Source organism: Echiichthys vipera (genome assembly GCF_963691815.1).
Source record: "Echiichthys vipera genome assembly, chromosome: 18".
NCBI lineage: Eukaryota > Metazoa > Chordata > Actinopteri > Perciformes > Trachinidae > Echiichthys > Echiichthys vipera.
Window position 1 is genome coordinate 15,429,629 of NC_139843.1, and position 19,408 is coordinate 15,449,036.

The 19,408-nt window shown below is 41.8% G+C and overlaps 2 protein-coding genes across 5 annotated transcripts in view; both read left to right on the forward strand.

Moving 5' to 3' along the window:
* Positions 1-3,800, forward strand: part of raraa (retinoic acid receptor, alpha a) — a 151,522-nt gene extending 147,722 nt beyond the window's left edge. For all 4 annotated transcript variants that reach the window (XM_083932746.1, XM_083932745.1, XM_083932743.1 and 1 more), the window contains 4 exons: positions 82-258; positions 383-587; positions 814-972; positions 1,246-3,800. In XM_083932746.1, coding sequence (XP_083788872.1) covers positions 82-258; positions 383-587; positions 814-972; positions 1,246-1,442 — 738 coding nt within the window. In that variant the 3' untranslated portion in view covers positions 1,443-3,800. The remainder of the gene's footprint in view (positions 1-81; positions 259-382; positions 588-813; positions 973-1,245) is intronic.
* A 4,061-nt stretch (positions 3,801-7,861) lies between these two features.
* Positions 7,862-19,259, forward strand: mki67 (marker of proliferation Ki-67). The gene is made up of 17 exons (XM_083932310.1): positions 7,862-7,985; positions 8,517-8,619; positions 9,642-9,723; positions 10,018-10,133; positions 10,554-10,623; positions 10,737-10,812; positions 11,229-11,882; positions 12,006-12,238; positions 12,339-12,816; positions 13,090-13,205; positions 13,633-13,810; positions 13,913-14,047; positions 14,181-14,968; positions 15,153-15,201; positions 15,312-15,395; positions 15,624-16,832; positions 17,274-19,259. The coding sequence occupies exons 2-17, from the start codon at positions 8,531-8,533 to the stop codon at positions 19,058-19,060; spliced, it is 6,144 nt and encodes a 2,047-aa protein (XP_083788436.1). The 5' UTR covers positions 7,862-7,985; positions 8,517-8,530; the 3' UTR covers positions 19,061-19,259.
* The last annotated feature ends 149 nt before the right edge of the window (positions 19,260-19,408 follow it).

A 19,408-nucleotide genomic window follows, 5' to 3' on the forward strand; every position in this document is an offset into this window, starting at 1 on the left:
GTTCCCTCTATTTATTGGCACCTGCATTTGTGATTATCTGGAAATATATTTTTTTAAAATCCTCACCCCTCCACCTTTCAGACTAACAGCTCAGAACGACGTGTATCCTTGGACGTAGACCTGTGGGACAAGTTCAGTGAACTCTCCACCAAGTGTATCATAAAGACAGTGGAGTTTGCTAAGCAGCTGCCTGGCTTCACAACGCTCACCATCGCTGACCAGATCACTCTGCTCAAAGCCGCCTGTCTGGACATCTTGGTAAGAAAGACAAGCCAGCATTTTTTTATTCACAAAATTTTCACCAAACACATTTTTTAAAAGAAGTAGACGTTTTTTTCAATGTTCTAACCTATCGCCCTATCTCTGTCTCTGCTTTCCCCAGATACTCCGGATCTGTACACGCTACACACCTGAGCAAGACACCATGACCTTCTCAGATGGACTCACGCTAAACCGAACCCAGATGCATAATGCCGGTTTCGGCCCCCTCACCGACCTGGTTTTTGCCTTTGCCAACCAGCTGCTTCCTCTGGAGATGGATGATGCAGAGACGGGGTTGCTCAGCGCCATCTGTTTGCTGTGTGGAGGTATGGCAAATCTCCTCAAAACGGACTGAACATTCTCTTTGCCAATTCACAGTCTGTGACATCGTCTTAACAGTTTAGCGAAGCAGTGACCTAGACTGAGTATCATCCCAGTCCCTGGGTGTAATGGCAGCCGCTGCAGTAAAGAGCCATGCTCTTTAATTGAGCACCACCTAGTGGCTGACTGGGATTATGACATTCGTTCTGTACTTTGTGTGTTTCTCTACAGATCGTCAGGACTTGGAACAGGCAGAGAAGGTGGACGTCCTGCAGGAGCCCCTCCTGGAGGCGTTGAAGATTTACGTAAGGAGGAGGAGGCCCCACAAACCACACATGTTCCCCAAGATGCTGATGAAGATTACTGATCTGAGAAGCATCAGCGCTAAAGGTCTGTCACTAGTGTTTATACTGTATATGGATAATGCTGAAAAGATTGGTGGATTAAATGATTGTTCAATTTGGCTTACACATAATTCTGATAGTAAATAACATCATATATTTTTTTCTGTATTAGTTTTTCTCAATTCCATAACATGTTACTACTGTGTTGAAGAGAATGAATGAATATCAGAATCAGAAATACTTTATTGATACCTTAAATGTATTTTGTAAGAACTTTGGTAGCTCATTTTCCCATCTCTCTTGCCAACCCTCCCTGCAGGAGCTGAGCGTGTCATCACCCTGAAGATGGAGATCCCCGGCTCCATGCCCCCTCTCATCCAGGAGATGCTGGAGAACTCAGAAGGTCTGGAAAGCGGGGCGGCAGGAGGCCGGCCCAGTGGAGCCCCCCCAGGCAGCTGCAGCCCCAGTCTGTCGCCTAGCTCTGCCCAAAGCAGTCCAGCCACACAATCGCCGTAGTAGCGGCCTACCTTTTTATTATTCCTCGCGACGCTCTCTGTCTCCTCCGTCGACGTTCTAAAAGAGGAGGGGCGAAGGAGGAGGGGGGCCTTTGACCCTGACTGCTGAACACAGGAGACTGGCAGAGCCAACCTCCTCCTCTCCTACGACACAAATCCCCACCCCCTGATCTGCTTTCCTTCACTCTGGTGCACTATCCTGATGTGAGGGGAGGTAAGGCCGGGGCAAGCCGGGGCAACAGGATGCCTCGGAGAGACCACACCGTAAACACTGCTGATGACTCCCCCTCCGTCTCCCTCCACTCTCCCCTCCACTGCTGCTGCTCCTCCCCCCTCTCCATCTTTTTGCCCAAAAGACTAACGGAAACAAATCTGGATGCAGTGGCGACCGGTTTCGAATGGAAACGAGAGTGGTCGGGGCACCGTGGGACAAATATATGATCAAGGACGATGTATACAGACTGACTTGACAAACACCAGACACTTTTTTTGTTGTTGTATTCTGAGGCAGACTGCAAGCTTGGGACTTGTCAAAAGACCCCCCCTCCCTCAAAGACTTTGGGTCTATTCTCTTTTTCCAACCTCGAAAAACAGATTTCGTACAAAAGATATATAAATATATATAGAAAAAGTTAAGGAACTATTGTGATGGACAGAACAGAATGGCAGGTTGAAATGAGGACGTGTTTTCTGAGATTAGAAATTGTTGTACTCCTTCACTGTTTGAATCTTTTCGTACCCATTGAGAGTATTGAGAGAGACCTTTCAGTTTTATCACATTTGTACATTATTCTAATTAACAAAAGGCAAAAGATGTTGAAATTTATCTCCAGTCTACACATGCAAACACAAACAAACAAACACACACACACACACAGACACACACACACAAATGTGCACAGAAAACAAGTCGCGATGAATATCACCTACTATTCCAGTTTGGATTTGTTTTCCTTTTTTTCTTTATTTTTTTTAAATTCCAAGAGAATGGAAAAAAAATGATTGTATGAACTTGGTTGTATGATATGGTCACAGGTCCTTTCAAGAAATCAAATTAATGAAGATTCATTATTAAGGTGTATTTTAAGTAGCCTTTGAGTTTGTGTATATAAGCTGTATTCATTTCTTTAAAACTATGAAGAGTTTTAGGCTTCACCTGATTTTTTTTTTTTTTTAAAGAAAACCTTTTATGTGTTTTGTTTATAGGTTTGTGATGCAAGAAAAGACGTTTTGAGCACATTTTACTGAAGGAAGTTCTTTCATGTTTTGTGTCCTACTAAATACTGGACAGAACCTTAACCAATCACTGGCTGTTCAGAATGTGGCTTTCACAGACAATTTCAACCTTTCCACCCTCCCTTCCCTTTTAAAAACATGGTTTTTACATACAGTAAAATGACAAAGTAGCACTCCAGTCGGGGCATAGCTTTTTTTGGCCATGTAGCAGAAAGAGATGGTGTTTCTGGAAAAAATGGGCCTGCCAGGTTTAAGTAAGCCACAGCAGCTCAGCTTCAAAGAGAGTTAAAAATGTGAAGAATGGTGTACATAAACAGTGCATTAAACACAAGTGATTCTCTGTAGCTTCTGAAAGGATCCATAATCTGTAGTGGATGGGAAAAGACTAGATTGTAGTGATGCCTCTGCTCTCAGTGGTCAGGCGAGTGAAGGTCCCAAATGTGATGTTTGTCAACTCAAGTCCTCACAAAATCCCCCCCCCCCCCCCCCCCCCCCGGCAACCTAAAGAATATGTGACTTTTTGCCGGATCCAGAGCAACCTCACACCCTGTGACTCACTTTACGCCAAAACGCCTTCACCGTTAATACACACACATTTCATTCTAGACCATCATTACTGTACACACGCCAATGTCTCAGGAAGGAATCATTTTGTGTGCTTGGCCTGTTCTATGTTTTGTGCTGCACCTGCACCACCCCCCCCTAACCCTCCTATCACAGATGCACACATACACACACTTCTGCTACTGAGCCCCTGAATTTTTTCTTAAGTCACTCGTTTTTGTTCGGCCTGACTGACCAGGACTTGTGCAGAGAGACACTTACCCTTACCCTGCAACGTTACGACATAGGATGCCAGTGTGGAGTCTCTCTGAGTCGTTCATGTGTTCTTTTTATTTGTACGGTCAAAGCTGCTTTCATCATTTAGGACTTCACCTGTCCAGAACGGCGCACAACTTTTCCCTCCACAGCTAATCTGGAATAGCAACAGACACACCGTCAGTTTGAGAAAATATGGAATATGTTGCAATTTTGTCAAGATTATCAAGCGACTTTGGAAAAAAACAAAACAGCAAAAAAAAAAAGATTAAAAAAATAAAACCAACATTTAATATTAAATGTGTTTGTGTTGTTCACAAGTGTCATTCTTTTCATATACACATAGAGAGAAGAAGTTTGGGGAAATCAGAAGGCAGTCACTGACTTTGGATCCCCCTTTTCTTATGTATAATAATAGTAATGCATTGTAGAGATCGCTATAACAAGGGTTAACAGGTCACTTTTAATATTTAAATTCAAGGTGCACCCATCACCCACTAGATAAATACAAGACTAGGAGTTTCCATAGCTATGACCTTAATCAAAATCACCCTTAAAGTTGGGGTAAAGTGAAACTTTTCAATAAGAAATAACACATCCTTCCTCTGAAACGTTGTATTCAATACACCCAAGGGTTTTGCAGATACAGCCTTAGTTGGTGCAGTTGAATCAGTTGTGGTGGCTAGTATTAGCTCATTTTGGCTTTTAACTTTGGATATAATGCAGTATAAAACAACATTACAGTGAGTCTGCAGACTTTATAATTGCCATAATCCTATAATTATATTTACAGTCTTACTCTTAAGAATAGAATATAATGTATTGGAAGAAGTTAAATCAGAAACTCTGTACATCGTGAAACCATCTTGGAATGGATTCAGAGATTCAGATATTAGTATGAGGCTTAACCTCTACTAGATACAGTGCACAGTAGTACACTGATTATTTTCAGGAATATGCCCTTTTCACTGTCAGAGTTGGTGTCAAGACAAAGATAACGCAAACATCAAAGAGTATTTCTCACTTAAAATGCATGTATTTGTTAATACTAGTTAATAATAGAACCAAGTTTTTAGTTTTCCCATAGACATGTATTAACAGGCTTGTTTTGAGGGCGTAATATTGCAAGTATGGACTAACGTCTTTAGATCTTTTAACAGAAAATCAAAGGTGCAACTATACATTAAACATTGTTCAGTTCCAGTAAGTAAGTCAAGCCAATACACTAGTATAATACTAGTATTAACACCTGTGTGATCATAGTCCATTATGATTATGTACAACAGATAGAGTAATCTGCCTAACTTAAATTGAAGCTACTTAATACTTTGATATCCTGTATGTTAAACCCATGAAACTGGATAATCTAGATGAAGCTGGCTGTTTATGAAGATCCATCCAACTGGAGTTTGTTGAGATTAAAATAATAATAATAATAATAATAATAATAATAATAAAAATCTTTAGAAGTTGGGAACAAAATGGGAATTTTATATAATATCATTATTATTTTATATATATAGTATTTTTTATAATAATAATAATAATAATAATCTTATATATATCTATATCCACACACAAACACACACAGTGGAGATCAAAATAAGAGAACAAAGTATTAATACTTGATTTATTCTGAAATACTGTTATTTTTTATTGTCAAGAATTTGATGGAATAGCAGCTGTGGCTATACCACTGCTGTACTAGCATGTTTTTTAAAATAACCAAGGCACTTGTTATAGACCCAGGACTAGGTGGAGAGATTATATCTCCACACTGGCCTGGGAACGCCTCGGGATCCCCCAGTTAGAGCTGGTTAATGTGGCCCGGGAAAGGGAAGTTTGGGGTCCCCTGCTAAAGCTGCTGCCCCCGCTACCCGACCCCGGATAAGGGATGAAGATGAGATGAGATATGAAACTTATTCTAAACACAGTGAGCAAAATTAGAGAACCTTTGGTCCATTCTTCTTACAGTCTCTTCCACAGTTTGGTAACTGTAGTGGGTTTCTTAGACATTACTCTGTTGCCGAGGATTTTCCAGAGATTTCTCTATGCCGTTTCATTGTTTCAATTATCTGAGCTTCAAGGAACTGCTCAAGCTTTTTTGCAGTGTGACAGGGGACATTGTCTTGCACGAAATTGCAGCTGTTTGGGGGACAATTGCAGTGAAGGTATTGCATGTTGCCGACGGAGGTTCACATAAACATTTGTATTCACGCTGCCATGTAGCTGAACAAGAGGCCCAACTCCTGCTCCAGAGAACATCCCCCAAACCATGAAACTTCCTCCTCCAAATTTAACTGACTTCTTTACACACTTTGGGTTCATTTCAACATAATGTTTCCCATCAGACCCAAATAAATTGAACGCACTCTCATCACTGAAGTCACTCTGGACCAGTTCTCCTCTGTCCACACTACATGTTTCTCAGCAGAGGCAAGTCTAGCCTGTTTATTATCTCTGCTGATGAGAGGTTTGGTCACTGCAGAGTGAGCTTTCAGTCCAAAAAGTCTTAATGACGAGACACTGTGTGCTGACAAAGATCGTTATCCTGTTCAGAACTGAACTGGCGAGAAACTCCAACTGCAGTGTTGAACCAATTCCTCATTGAGAGTCTTTGCATAAACCTCTCCTCCATCTTTCTCATGCTCTTGTTTTTTTTGGACCAGCCTGTTTGAGGGACTTGTCTGTGTCAGTTTCAATATTCTTGAACAGACTTAAAACACCTAACCTCTCTTATGGCTGAGAGGGTCATCCCTTTGGCCTTCATTTGGACAACCTGCTGTCTCAGGGTTTCCGTAACCAGGAGAGCTGCAGATAGATAGGGTGTGTCCAACAATAAGTAATTAGTCACCAAGTGACAGAATAACACCAAAAACTGGGAGGTATCTTAAAGTGTTCACTAATTTTGCTTACTGCTTTTTCACAAAATAAAGGTTTCTGTTGACGTGCCTTGGTCACAGCCTCGGCTGATATTCTATTAAATTATGGACAATCAAAAAAAGAAAGTATATTCCAGAATAAATCAAGTATTTATTAGTTTTTCTCTAATATTGATCTCCATATATATATATATATATATATATATATATATATATATATATATCTCATCTCATCTCATCTTCATCCCTTATCCGGGGTCGGGTAGCGGGGGCAGCAGCTTTAGCAGGGGACCCCAAACTTCCCTTTCCCGGGCCACATTAACCAGCTCTAATTGGGGGATCCCGAGGCGTTCCCAGGCCAGTGTGGAGATATAATCTCTCCACCTAGTCCTGGGTCTTCCCCGAGGCCTCCTCCCAGCTGGACGTGCCTGGAACACCTCCCTAGGGAGGCGCCCAGGGTTCATCCTTACTAGATGCCCGAACCACCTCAACTGGCTCCTTTCAACGCTAAGGAGCAGCGGCTCTACTCCGAGTTCCTCACGGATGGCTGAACTTCTCACCCTATCTCTAAGAGAGACTCCAGCCACCCTCCTGAGAAAACCCATTTCGGCCGCTTGTACTCGCGACCTCGTTCTTTCGGTCATCACCCAGCTTTCATGACCATAGGTGAGGGTAGGAACGAAGATTGACCGGTAGATCGAGAGCTTTGCCTTCCGGCTCAGCTCTCTTTTCGTCACAACGGTGCGGTAGAGCGACTGCAACACCGCCCCCGCTGCTCCGATTCTCCGGCCAAACTCACGCTCCATCGTCCCCTCACTCGTGAACATGATCCCGAGGTACTTGAACTCCTTCACTTGGGGTAAGGACTTGGGGTAAGGACTCATTCCCATATTATATATATATATATATATATATATATATATATATATATATATATATATATATATACATATATATATATATATATATACATATATATATATATATATATACATATATATATAAATATATATATTTATAGACAGATTACCACCAATATATATGCATATATTTAAATCTCTGGACAACATTGTAATTGCCAAATCTTATCTTCGTGAACATGGAAGGAGCCCAGTGATGTATGCCCCGCCCCTCTTACAGAGTTGTGACGTTTCAACCAATCAACAGCCTTCGCGCGGAATTTCAAACATTTTCAAAACGGATTGCCTTTACAAAGTGAGATTGTTCCGCCAAACCTCGTAAACAAAGTAGTCCCTTTTATTTGAGAGCAGTTAAATGTCATGCCGAGAACCCAATATAAAATAAAATCTTAATAAACATAATAATACATATAGGCGTATGTATCCCGAAACATCAGTTAATCCGCCTTTCAGGTTATTGTGTGTTTGTACCGTGGCGGAGTAATATCAAGGCACCTATGTGTGAGCGCAGAGAGACCTATAGTGACGGCTTCCCAAGATAGCATACGTTAGCCATTCATCGACGTACATTGTAGGGTATGGTAGGAAACTAAGTGTGCATTAGTCTGATATGAAACTATAGTCATCGTAAACATTGTGAAGTTTATGGATTGCCAGAAGTTGATGTATCTTTGAGCGGATTTCCAGGTAAGGCTCACAACGCTTAACGTGAACGTTTAAATGTTTCTCAGGCCACCGGACGGACGTTAACTTCATTTAGCGGCACGCGTTTCATCTCGTTTTTGTAGCGTAACGGTAAAGTTAGTTATTAATGGCGCATCAACTTACTTTACTCTTATGATATCTAGCCTATTTCTGACAACATTATAACGTTATGTTACCAACCTGGCGACCTCGCACGTGGGGGTGTCGCGTGTCAGTGTTTTTAACCTAACTGTAAAACACACTATAACGTTTAACGACCTACAACGACAATGTCGAGTTTCGTCCATAACGTAAACACAACGTTGACCTAAATGATATTATAATTAGCCAAACGTCAATGGCTTAATATAGTTACTAGAAATATCGTTATGTATAGAAATTATAGGTTTTTTTTTTGCTTTCACACTTTGCGTCCAGTCTTCCCCATGTTTGTGGAAGGCTTTTAGGTTGTAGTCTCCAAAAAAATCCACCTTTGTTTACCTAACTACATGTTTCTTTGCTGCTGTCCCCCAGGTAAACTTACGAAAATGCCGTTACATGGGAAAGTAGTCGTGCTGACTAGGACCGGAGGAGATGGGACTGAGTTTCCTCTCACTGCAACATGCTTGTTTGGAAGGTGAGCTCAATAAAATTTGCTGGATATAATGTTAGTTTGACAAGTCATGGGCGGTAGTAGCTCCATAGGTGACTGGGCTGGGAACAGGAGGGTTGCTGGTTCAAGTCCCTGTGTGGATCATGAATGGAGTGTGGACTGGTGGCCAGTAGAGGTGCTAGTTAATCTCCTGGGCACTGCCGAGGTGCTCTTGAGCAAGGCACCGGACCCCCAACTGCTCGGGACGCAGGTCACTGGCAGGCCCCGGCTCTAACATATCTCCATTGGTTGCATGTGTGTGAAAAATGAAAAATAATAGTGATAAATTGAATTTCCCCATTCGTGGGACTAATAAAGGAATTCTTCTTCTTCTTCATGTGTTCACATTTCACACACCATCTCTTCTTTTGTTTCAGCTCAGTTGCACTCGTTTTTATCTGAATACACGTCTGTTTAGTACAACAGGAATTACTTGCAAATGTTATGTTGTAGCCTTATTGAGTTGGGCAGATGAATGATACTATAAAAGCCCCTTTTGTCAGGAGGTGGGACCTACTTTATATATATATTATATATTTTTTTAATCAAACATGAATAGCAGATTTAGACAAGAGATGGCTAATATTTATGTTTTAACCACTTAAGCTTGGTCCACCCTCATCTAAAGCACATAAACTTCCCTACCGGCTCAAAACAGTGTTGTTGTATCAAAGTAGCCCAGGCCTACATGCATACTCCACCATGTTGAAAAAGTCAAAGGTTATCTCATCTCGGCAACTCATGTTTCAAAGTATTCTACAAGCTCCCCGGTGGAAATTACCGCATAGGGGGAATTCATGTGCAGTTTTCACGTTGGCTTTTTGGTATTTACCATATTTTCCATAGGATGCAAAGGCTCCATTATTCAAACCTTCAGTTCGCTTCAGTTTCAGACCATGGGACATTACATTTGCTACCTTTGGACATGAACAAGCACCACTCATGCACTTACATTCCACATTACATGTCTCTTTTGTTCACACATTTGTTTCTTTGCGGTCTGACAGGAAGCCTGACTGTGACATTCGTATTCAGCTTCCTCATGTCTCCAAGGAGCATTGCAGAATTGACTTGAATGAAAATAAAGAGGTAACGACACATTTCAAACACGAACATATCAACATATACAAGTGTGTCAGTGTTTCGTCTTAATAGGATATCTGGGATAATGCGGTTAACTGTTATTGGATAAATATGGCGACATTAATGTCGCCATATTTATTTGTAGATGCTTTTTAAAAAAGGTCTCATTGCTAAAATCATTTGGGAATTAGCTTTTGGAAATCTTGACCTAGACAGAAGTAAAAAGCCTAGCTGACATTTCTGATGTGAGCTATTTTGACAGACTGTGTTTGAGGTGACTGCTGTGTTTTTCTCTCGCAGATCATTTTGACAAATTTGAGCTCAGTGAATCCAACTCGTGTCAATGGAGAGCCTGTGCCACAGTCTGAGCGTTTGAAGCACGGGGATGTGATAACCATTATTGACCGTTCTTTCAGGTGAGTACGAAGGGGACATTTGGTTGCATTAGAGATATTTGCCTTTCAGTGTCACTAAATGACTGTTGGTATCAGGATTTGGCCTTAATATGATCTTGCTTCCTACCACCCGATCTCACACCATTTTCATTTCCGTAATCAACATGCCATTTAATTATACCTCTCTCCAGCTGCAAGTGCTGTCTCTCTCGTCTGTACAAGAGTTTTACAGTTATGTTGCAGAGCACTCACAATATATATGTTTTTACTGATGGCTTCACCGCTCCTCATTCACCTGTGCTTCCAAGAGCACATTAAAATTAAATATGGGCAGAATGTATTTAAAGAGCACATAACATATATAATGAAATTGGAAAACGAATGGGCCTGTTTTCTATTTCCATTTTCTTTCTTACATGTTTTGGTTAATTCTCATTTCAGGTTTGAGTACCCTCCAGCGCCCACACCGAAGAAGAGGTCTTCAACAGGAGGCAAAACTGAAACCCTTAAAGTAACTCACTCATGATTTTATCTTTTATAACTAGAGAATGACTTGAATTTGGATACACTCCTGATGGTTTTCATTATTTTAAAGATGTGTTAATGAAAGTATCTCATGTCTAGGTTCTTCAAGATCAGCAAGTGGGGGGCACTGTTACCTCTGAAACTGAAGACAAAAAAAAATCTGAAGTCTCCACAGGTGAGACAGTGGTCATTTGGAATTGGCCATTTTAAGTTAATGTTGCACAATTAAGTCAGCGTGCATTCCCACAATTGGTATATCTGCTGAAGTATCAAATTACTGATCAGATGATTTGTATAGAAATCATTACTTTGAATGTTTTATAAGTACAGAAGCATGAATTTGAGTATCTATTTGTACATGGTCAATGCCTTATCAAACAAATAATTTATTAAAAAACAAGTCTTTGTAGTCGTTTTTATATTTAGCTCAGTCTATAAAACACCTGCGATCATTTAAAAAAGACTCCTCAACCCTGTTTTTTTATATATAGGGTTTGGTGCCTGTAGTTTTTCCCCTGTGCTCAAGTCTTAACACTTTGTTTCAATTTTAGCTTTGTTCTATATTGAGTTTGGTTTCTTGTTCATTCTTAGACCCTCATTTGAAAGATGGAACTAACCACGACAACATCCAGCGATCCCTGGAGAAAACTTTTGAGGTGGAGTCTAAGGAGGATGAAAACCTGCTGCAAAGCAAGACCGCCTCCCCCTTCAACGATCTTTACCAAATGATCAAAAAATCTCTGGATGTCAAGACTCCTCGGAAATCTTCTGCCAGTGTGCTTCAAACACCTACCTCGAGGTTTTGCACTCCAAGGCCTGTTTCAGTCAGAAAAAATGATGGAAAACCTGTCATTCCCACAGAGGACAAAATCCCTCCTAAGAAGGATGAAGCTAAAGCCTCTCCTATAGCTGATGAAATTCAGGAAGAGGCTGAAAATGTAAGTACCGGGACCCCAAAGTCTGTTAAGAAGCAGAGGAGGTCCTTCCAGGTTCCCTCTAATGAGATGGCCAGACCTGAAGCTGAAAATACTCCCACGTCTGAAGCAACGCCATCCCAAAAGAGAAACCGTACACCCCCCCAGAGGTTTACTGCAAGTGAGGTAACTGAGAAAATCTCTGCCCAAACACCCAAATCCCCTGTGAGAAGGAGAAGCAAGGAGGTCCAACCTGCAGTGACTAAGGAACAAGAAGAGCCAGCAGTGACACGAAAGGCATCACCAAGGAACTCTGGAAAAGTTGAAAATGGTAATGAATATTATACTATATTTTTTCTCTCTTTGAATTTATGTGTTTCAATAGATTTACAGCAATGTTATGTAAACGTGGTTGGTTACTGACATACAATCATGTTTTCAATTCATTTCTTAGTGAACGTGACACCCAAAAAACGCAAAAGTGAAGAACTCGCGTCCGACTTGCCCACGCAAGAGCAGAAAAGGAAACGGGTGTCCTTTGGAGGTTTCCTGTGTCCCGAGTTATTTGACAAACGTCTGCCTCCTGACTCTCCACTACGCAAAGGGGCCTCTCCGCGAAGAAGCTTGAGCGTGTCTAAACCCAAACTGTCACTCCTTAGACGAGCATCCGTCATTGGTTTGAAAATGGTAAGACTAAATTGGAGGATGATGATGACTCAACAATAATTATCCACCATATCATTGAATTTCATATAATCCATTTAAAATGTATCTTGTTTTTTTGTAGGAGTTTGAACATGGAAAGAAATCACCAAAATCTAGGTCCCCTTCTCCCAAAGCTGCAACTCCTGCAAAGAAGTCACCTAAATCTAGGTCCCCTTCTCCCAAAGCTGCAACCCCTGCAAAGAAGTCACCTAAACCCAGGACCCCCTCTCCCAAGGCTGCAACTCCTGCGAAGAAGTCACCGAAACCCAGGACCCCCTCTCCCAAGGCTGCAACTCCTGCAAAGAAGTCACCAAAATCCAAAAGTCCATCTCCTACAAAGGGAAGTGCTGGAGTCCAGACCCCCAGAGCACAAGGGCGCTTCTCTGTGTCACAGATCAACACACCATCTCCAGTTGCAGAAGATGCTGTTACTGCCCAGGTGCCTTTAGTCACTGTAACACCTAAAATACCCCTGAGAAGGAAGAGCATCTCACAGAAGACTCCAAAGAGTGCTGTAAAAGTAATGCGCAGAAGTGGCATTTCACGGGCATCTATGAAAGGTATATTTTCAACCCTCAAATGTATAATATATCTCTTAACGTTAGAAAACTTTTGAATCCAAAGACAAAATTTCTATTGATGTTAAGTGGGTGTGAAAAGCAAAGCTGAAAGCCATTAAGTGATGTTAACTAACATTTTTCCTCACATGCATATATGGACGGATTTAATTATTTCAACGACATTGACATTATACCACACAATTTCAGTGTTTGATGCTTTATTTATTTTACGTGTGTTCATTTTTTCTCTTTAATGTTATGTGTTCCTTTCAGTCAAAAATTCCTACGCAGACATTGTGAGATTTGGGCAAACTAAACCTCAAGTGGCTCCTCCAGCTAGAATAATGATCACCAAAAAGACAACGAAAAAGACTGTGTCCAAACCAAAGGTAAATTATGATGCTACAACTATACATTTACATCATTGTAACAATTACTTCTTTTGTTTTGTCTTGCAATAACCTTAACTTGTTGGACCTATTATAATCAAATTGACTTAAGTTATTATTATTTTTTTTGTTCAGGGTCTATTTATTCCATTTTGAATAAATTGTATTAATAATGCTGTATAACCCCACACCAATGACCCAATCACATTGCACCTCACATTTTCACAGTATTCAAAGTGTACATATGCAGATTAAAAAAATAATTCAGAAACTTATACATTTATAGTATGGACCTAAATGATTTAAAATCAGTGTTTACACAGACTGCATGTCAACGGTTGCTGTAATAGGTTCATATCTGTTTGTGATGTGGGCATCGTTACCATTTTCATAAACTACAGTGATGTCTTTTTCTCAATCTTGTCAGACCCCTGCAAGAAAAATCCAAGGCCACGTCAGCACTGGACATGCAGATTCACCCGTTACCATTGTTGTGGGCAGAGCTCACAAACAAAAGGTTGTATATCCCACTGGAGCTGCACCAAGACTGGTCCCCAATACTGCACTCCTTAAAAAGAACATGAAAATGGATGAGGACTTGACTGGTAATTAGCCCTTTTCCATCCCAACACATGGAACACTTGCTTTTGGTAATGAATTTTAGACTTCAATATTGTACCTGCTTATATTGTGTGTTGTGTTTTCAGGAATTGCTGAGCTGTTAAAAACCCCTGTAAATGACAGAAAGAGGAGATTGGTAATCAATGAGAACAATGCCACAAAGACCCCAGTAAGCACATCTGTGGTGGAGCCGTCAGTGTTGAACACGCCAGAGGAGCCAGGTAAAGTGTGTGTGGTATTGATTGTTTGGAGAGAATTAAAGCAAGATATTTGTGTTCTGCATAATTCTAAATCTATGGGATTTGTTAGGTAATTCAATATTTAAAATGTTGACTCTTTTTTTTTAATGTGCAGGTGAAATGATGGTGTCTCCACTCAGTGTTGCATCCACCATAAAAGAAAGAAAATACAACACTGAAGCAGTCCAACGCCTTCTTAATGATGATCAAGAATCAAGCTTCCTCAGTGACACCCCTGCCTTGGAGAGTCTCTCTGATGATTCGAGTGAACAGCAGAGCACAGATTTGAAGACGACCTCCGTAACAACTCCCAAACAGAAGCCGGAATTGCCGGAGTGCCTCACTGGAGTGAAGAGGATCATGAAGACGCCAAGACAGAAGACTGAACCTATTGAGGATCTGAGAGGGAAGATTTTGAAAACTCCCAAACAGAAGCCTGAACAACAGGAGTGTCTAACCGGAGTTAAAAGTATGATGAAGACTCCAAGACATGACGCCAAACCTGTAGAGGCCATCAGAATGGAACTTCTGACAACTCCCAAACAGACGTCTGAACAACAAGAGGGCCTCACCGGAGTTAAGAGAATTTGCAAGACTCCACAACAGGAGTCTCAACCTCTTGAAGACTTTCAAGGAAAACTTGTGGAAACTCCCAAAGGTCTAGAGGCTGTTGATGTGAGTTTCGATGATGTTGAGGAAATTGTGGAGATCCCAGCACACAATCAAGAATCTGAAGACCTACCTGAAATGATGGCCATGAAGCGCTCCCCATTGGTAACACCCCGAGAGAAGAGACTTGTGAAAACACCAACCGGTAATGCACCGGTGGATGACTTGGAGGGAAACCAAGAGCTCATTGAGGAGCCACTGACTGAACACACGGGACAAGTGGAGACAAATGAGGTAATTAAGAAAATAATGAACTGCTAAAAGCTTATTAGGATTGTAAATATTAACACTTTCACATAACATTAAGTCATTTAATTGAATGTGGATATTTTGATTTAGAGCGTGAGTGTGTTTGTGTGGTACTCAGTTACTTGCTTTATTTCAAAGTGAGTGCTCATTGTCTAAAAAATGTTCTCAGCAGGTTGGAGATCAAACACTTCTGGAATGTGATGAAGACGTCGCAAAAGGTTAGTTGTTTCCTAAGTTTAATATAAATAGGGTTATTTGACTCAAATAACACAACTATGAAGAGGTGATTTTATTTTTGTGGCTTCATTTTCTTCTCTCCTTTATACAGAACTAGACTTTGCCCACCAGGAGCCCCAGGACGATGTGCCAACAGATGTTATTGATGATGTTCCCCAAGTTGACATTGAAAAGGGTATGTCGACTGATATTTACCCCTTTTTTTTTAAGTGGTCAGGTATATTGAAATTACATACAAAATAGAGTGAGTTGGACTATCTAAAGGAACATGGCACAAAAAAATACTAGGTATGGAAGGCTATTGTCAACATACGTCCTTAACCTGATGCAAATGTTTCATAAAAACTACCGCAGCTTGGGTTTTTTTCTATTCTTATTTTTTCTATATATTGTCTTATTGCAGAAGCAGATGCAAATGAAGTAGTCAATGAACACTTGGAGGAGGTGCCAAGTGGACATGATGATGATGATGAATCATCAGATGCTGTGGAAATCTCGCAAGCAGCTGTGGATGAGAAGTTATTTGAAGAACAACCCAAAGCAGATGCTGTATCTGAAGATCAACCCAAAGTGGACACAGTAGATGAGAAGTTACCTGAAGATCAGTCCACAGTAGATGCTGTATCTGAAGAACAGCCTGAAGTGGACACAGTAGATGAGAAGTTACCCGAAGATCAGTCCACAGTAGATGCTGTATCTGAAGAACAGCCTGAAGTGGACACAGTAGATGAGAAGTTACCTGAAGATCAGTCCATAGTAGATGTTGTATCTGAAGAACAGCCTGAAGTGGACACAGTAGATGAGAAGTTACCTGAAGATCAGTCCACAGTAGATGATGTATCTGAAGAACAACCCAAAGTGGACACAGTAGATGAGAAGTTACCTGAAGATCGGTCCACAGCAGATGCTGTATCTGAAGAACAACCTGAAGTGGACACAGTAGATGAGAAGTTATCTGAACAACAGCAACCTACAGTAGATGCAGCAGGTTTGAATATATTCGAAGAGCAACCTAAAGTGGAGACTTCTTCAGGCAAAGTCAAAGAAATGGACACAACTGCCGAAGATCCCGACCATGCGAAGAAATCTGTTCGAGGCAGAAGGGCAAAAACGGTGAAACCTAAAGCAGCTGTGGAAAAACAGGAGGCAGCGGAACACACTGAAGATCCTGTTGTTCCTGCTCCAGTCAGAGGAAGAAGAGGGATGAAAACGGAAGCTACAGCACCACCCGCTGTTAGGCAAACTACAAGAGGCAGAAATGCAAAGTCTCAAGAAAGCAGGGATGTCGAGCTCACAGTGGAGCAAAGTGTGTCCCAGACCTCCAAAGTTGCCCTTAAGCCCAAAAGAGGAAGACAGGCCAAACAAGCTTCCAGTGATCCACATGAAATGGTTGAAGAGGTTGCAATTGAAACTGTGCCAGAACCTGGAAGTGAACAGAGTCCGCCAGTTGATGTAGACCACGAAGCAAATGACAGTGCAGCACCCCTGGAGAAGGCTGTGTTGAAGCCCAGGCGTGGGAGAAAAGCTAAACAACCTGAGCAGTCGGCGCCAGAGCAGCAGGATGTGCCTAGCACTCACAGTGAAGATGTTCCCCGAGCGGACATGTCAAAAGGTATGTCCTCTTTATACTTGTTTGTGTTTCTGCTGTCATGTTGTTGGGTTAAACGGAATCACTTAATTATTTCTGACCCTGAACAAAGAAGTGCTGGCTGAAGTACTTCTGATTATTTAACGTTTTACCTAAAAATAAGAGCTTAACTGAATGAACTTAACCGCACTGAATTTGTGGAATTTACTATGCAAGCTCCTGCAGTTTGTGGTATACCACTCTGACATTGTAGGGTTGCAAATTTGAAAAAATACCAATTGTTGCATAATGTTTTTAGGGACCAATTTTATCCATTTGACCCTCAGTGTTTTAACAATTGGTCATAGTTTTTCATCAGTAAACACAACTCCCGACTCGTACTGTATTGAATGCATCATTTATTTGATACTTCAACCACTGTAAAGATAACATTTCTCCTATCTTTTTTTCTTTTCTTTTTTAAAGAAGCAGATGCAAACCAAGTCTGCATTGACCAGCTGGAGGTGTTGCCCAGTGGAGGGGATGAAAGCCAAACCATGGCAACTGTTCCTCAGGGGCCTGTAAGTGAGAGTTTACCTGAAGTGGAGACCGACACTCTCAAAGTCCCAGAAATTGATGCTGTCGTTGAGAAGAAATCTGTCCGAGGCAGAAGGGCGAGAGTAGTTGAGTCTAAACAGGAGGTAGCAGAATACTCCGAAGATACTGTCGTCCCCGCTCCGGTCAGAGGGAGAAGAGGGAAGAAAACTGACGCTACTGCACCACCTGCTGTTAGACAAACAAGAGGCAGAAATGCAAAGTCTCAAGAAAGCCCCTGTGATGACCAAACTGAAACGGTACCAGAGAAAGATGTGGAAACAACACTGGTGACTGAAGCTGTGAGTGACCAGACTGCTTCAATAAAAGAAACTGAATCTGCCCCCGCTGCAGAGGAAGCTGTTGTGAAGCCAGTTAGAGGGAGAAAAACTAAACAAACACCTGTTGAGCCACCTCAACCAGAGCCAGAGGAAAGTCAGGTTGCGATTGACGAGCCTCTTACAGCAGATGCTCAACCTCAAAACGCCGTTCCTACTCTTGAAAAACCCAGAAGAGGAAGAAAGACAAAAGCCGATACTGTTAAAGAAAATGAGGTGGCAGAAGACAAAGTTGTCGTCTTGGAGACAAAGCAGCAGTCTCAGCCTCCAGTCAGGACTAAGAGAGGAAGAAATGCCAAACAGGAAGAAGAAAAGCTAGAATCCACTGCAGTTGAGACTACTAAATCCCAGGAGCCAGCTAAAAAAATGAGGAGAACCAGGAAAGCAGAGCAAGACCCTGAAGAATCAAGAGAAGAAGTCCCAGCCGCTGAAACGATAGTCCCAGAAGAGGTTGAAGCACCGTCTGTTGCTGAGCCAGCCAAGTTGAATGATCAGGCTTCGGCGGCTGCAAAACCCAGGAGAGGAGGCCGGAAAGCAAAACAAGACACTGAGAACGAGACCCCTGCCGAAACTACTGAGGTCCACGAGGTCCCTGCTGTCGGCTCCACAGACAAAGTCAAACGGGGTAGGAGAGGAAAACAAGTAACTGAAGAGGCAGCAGTCACTGCTGTAGTCCCAGAGGAAAAGCCTGAGCATGCACTGGAGGCTGAAGAGAAGAATAAAGTGGAGCCAGATGCTCCAGTCATTAAACCGAGCAGGGCCAAGGCGGCAAAAACGTTGGTGAAAAATGACGTTTCACAAGCCATTCCAGCCAAGAGAGCCCGTCGAGGCACAGCACTTGCGCCTGAGGAGACTAATGCAGAACCATCAGATCCGGTTTCAGAGCCTGTGTCAACTTCAGTAGAGGCGCCCAAAAGGGCGAGACGGGCAGCAGCAAAGCCCACAGCAGATGATGCCACGGCGTCCAGTGACCAGGCCAATCCCACCGAAGATGCAAGCAGCGCTGTCGAAGACGACGCAAAAAAATCTGTCCGGTGGAAAGCGGACTTGGAAGTCATTGAGGTTCCAAAAGCAAAAACCATAAAGGCAGTTCGAAGTAGGAAGACCAAACTCGGAGGCCAAGTCGACACTGAAAGCAAAACTGTGTCAAAGGATGCCAACGAAACTGAAGAGAAGGATCTCTCAGACAAAGTTGTCGAAGCTCAGCCGGTCAAGCGAGCCAGGCGCGGAGCGAAGGTTGCTGACGTCACCACTGACGAAGCGGAGTCCACCAGCAAGGTGCAAAGTGTTGAGGCTGACGCACAGCCAAAAACCCGCAGAGGAAGATCTGCCAAGAAATAAAAGCACCTGTGTATATATTCTTAATCCCAATGACATTTTCCTAAATCTTTTTGTACTTGTGTTTTTTATTAGATTGTATGGCATTTTAGGAAAGTAGTTCTATAGATCTGAAAATGAAGCACTGCCTCTTTCTTTTCAATACAGCAGGGAATCTTGTTTTTAACCATTTATTTTGTTAGAAGAGGTATGTTGTTCATTCCTGGGTTTGCAAATAATTTTATGGTGAAAAAAGTGATTAAATTTTTCTACAATGAAAGATGTGGCCTGAATTTGTCTTGTCTAAATGTTTCTCTGTGGGGTTAAAGTAACTGGGGTGGAAATGTACCAAATGAGGCTTACATGTAGCCT